Here is a 2,988-nt window from a genome sequence, read left to right on the forward strand (position 1 = left end):
CTGAAATGTTTTGTCCCAACCTTTAATCGCATATAAGTAATAAAATTTCAAAAGGTCATGTTGTTAAATTTTTATTCATCAAGAAATACTTGACTCATTTTACTCAAATTTCGTATCTTATTATTTAAAATTGTATAATTCAAAATGATGTAAAAAATATATTCAAAATTGTTCGGACATTCCCTTTAAATTAAGTTAAAAAATTAAAAGATTATCAACAATTAACTTTCTTCCTCTAATCTCTCCAGATTTGATTGGCTTAAGTCTAATCCCAGCTCCAGTTAATAACATAATCCACAGACATAAGTTACTATTCATTCATTTTCAATATTAATTATTAATTTAGAAAACAAGCTTCTCTGAGATGAGATTCTCATTTACCAAAGAATTGCGTAAACATTATTTTCAGAATAAGAGGTGATAAATGAGGCTATTAAGTAATCTGGTCAATGACGGAACACACTAATAATGGTTATAAAAGACAATTTTATGACATCGGTGGCACGTGTGACATCACTTGTGAAAGAGTTTAGCTCTACATGAAATAATTATTCGTTTGATGATGGTTGTAAATATTTGTTTGCATAGCAATCAATGTATTCATTATATGCTAACCCTCAAGAAAATACAAAAATATAAAACGATTGTACAGCAGCTTTTAAGTCATTACAATTTGAAAGGATCCTTGGCAGAGAACTTTGAAAAGCAATGGATTATTTTTATTATAAAAGTAAGTCGTCGGAAGGGATACAACTTTCTATGATGAACATTTAAGCAAGTATTATGATGAATTTTTATGTAAACTAATTAAAAGTTTCATTATAAAACTAATTAAATATATTTGCAAGTACCAGATAAATTAACCTACAATAAACTTTTTCTGCATTAAATTGTATCTTCGGAGATATTTAAGACAATAAAAAAATGTTTGACAATACTGCAAAACTCGTTTATTCAAAGATAATTCAATGTTATTCAACAATTCAATAAATTCGTTTATTCAAAGATGTAGAAAAAGAATTTTTCAAGAAGTTTACTAAATTATTTTAATAACTTTTAAACTATTTTTAAAAAATTTTAGAGTCTTTTTTATAAATTATTTGAAAGAACGAAAAGTTCTCGAAATGAAAATCTGCAGATATTTATATAATTTTTACTGTGTCATTTTAACTGAGACGTAATTTAAATTAAAATAAAAATTTATATACCTCACAATTAAAAACATTTTTGGCCATCATTAAATAAAATATTAAAAGAAAGTTAAAAATTATATTTTGCATAAAATTATTTTGAAATAAGCGAGTTTAACAAATTTGTATAAATAGCTTTTGAGAGATTTAGAGAAACATACTAAAGATAAATTAGCATGTGAGAACTAAAACTTTCCAAATCTCCTCTGCCTAAAAAACTATATTTTCCAAATTGGAGTTAAAACCCTTTCCTTTTGTGAGAAAAAAACGTTTTAGAGACAGATTTTAAGTCTTAAATTATCGAAAAGGGAGAAAAAATAAAGGCACATTTAAGTTAAGTCCCTCGAAATATTAAGATTGAGTTGTAGCTCATGAAAAGCAGATCAAAAGTTATTAATATTCTGTTTTTCTTTCCACTACACACACACGTCATAGTAGTCTGTCTGTACACTTTAAGAAAAGGGTTGAAGGCCAAATGAAATGATTGAACAAATCCATTAATTATTATGAAATCTTAATTTAATTAGATTCCATAATAATTAAGAGATTTGTACATTATTAGATTAGCAGATATATTAGATTTGGAATTAATAACTGTAGTTATTAATAGATTTGTTAATTAATTATTACCTAACTCTTATGGAAAAAAGAATAAAGATTTTTGAAGGAGAAGGAAAAAAATTGTTGAGAAGTGTTTTTAAAAAATATTAACAAATTTAAAAATTTAAAAAAAAAGCCGAAAAAATATCTCATCATCAGCTTATGCGATTATATCAGAAAAATAGTACTTTTTAATATTGTATTAATATATCCAAATCAAAATATGTTAATACAATAGTGTGAAGAGCACCAAACAAAATTGAAACGAAAATAGAATTTATTAAGCAAAAAATGTAAAATAAAACAATAAAACGAAAAAAAATTCAAGAAAATGCGGAATAAAACTCAAAATGTCATAAATAAAGTGAGTAGTAAATTCAAATGTACTTACACAAACAAGCATTCTACAAAAGTGATTTAAAATGTTTTCCTAATAAGTTTGCCAGATTACAAAATATGAAAATTGAAGCCTCAACTTATCCATAAGGACTCAACTTATCGCGCGTTCTTACTGAAGAACAGAAATCCGTTTGTTTTGTTAGTTACCGTGGATTAGTACAAATCTGGATGTGCACAAGGTAATAATTATACTGGATAATTCAAAGTTTATAATTAATGAAATTGAATTTTAATTATCAAATTTCTAGTATTAATAAGGTTGAATTTAGAGAAATGATTTGAAAAAAATAATTAGTTTAAAAAACTCTTTGTTAAATATTAAAAGATTTTTAGTCACGTATTTGAACTTGGTAATAACATAAATTTAGTTAACAAAGAAATTTTTTTATTATAATATTCAATTCACTCAATGATATTGTATAGAATTCAATTACATCAGCTGATTTTATTGAATTTTGGAAGAGTTCTTCTATTTATTTTTTAAATGAATAATTATTACTACAAATTCTTTAAATTCTATTCATTTGATAAAAAAATGGTTCTTAAATAATTGTTTTTAGAAAGATTAGAATTCCATGTAACTAGTTTATTCAAGTTCAACTCAAAATCATTTCTTTTATCGTATAAATCAACAATGCAGATATTTTTTTCCTTTTTAATACTTTAAGTCCAAGAATCTAAAATTAATATTATCGTCATGATTAAGAAGCAATAGTAATTCCATGGGGTAAATACTACTTAACAAAATTGAATAATTTTGAAAATATTATAAATTATATAGAAATTATAATTATATATA

The 2,988-nt window shown here is 24.1% G+C and overlaps 1 protein-coding gene across 3 annotated transcripts in view; it reads left to right on the top strand.

Moving 5' to 3' along the window:
- The first annotated feature begins 566 nt into the window (after positions 1–566).
- LOC107448259 (cathepsin L-like peptidase) overlaps positions 567–2,988 on the top strand; it is a 30,312-nt gene continuing 27,890 nt past the window's right edge. The window contains exon 1 of one of the 3 annotated variants that reach the window (XM_043054771.2): positions 567–730. In XM_043054771.2, the coding sequence (XP_042910705.1) occupies positions 709–730 (22 nt within the window). In that variant the 5' untranslated portion in view covers positions 567–708. Of the gene's footprint in view, positions 775–2,988 lie in introns of all 3 variants that reach the window. The other 2 variants (XM_043054772.2, XM_071184341.1) reach the window with 2 other exon arrangements.

This window comes from Parasteatoda tepidariorum, chromosome 8 (genome assembly GCF_043381705.1).
Source record: "Parasteatoda tepidariorum isolate YZ-2023 chromosome 8, CAS_Ptep_4.0, whole genome shotgun sequence".
NCBI lineage: Eukaryota > Metazoa > Arthropoda > Arachnida > Araneae > Theridiidae > Parasteatoda > Parasteatoda tepidariorum.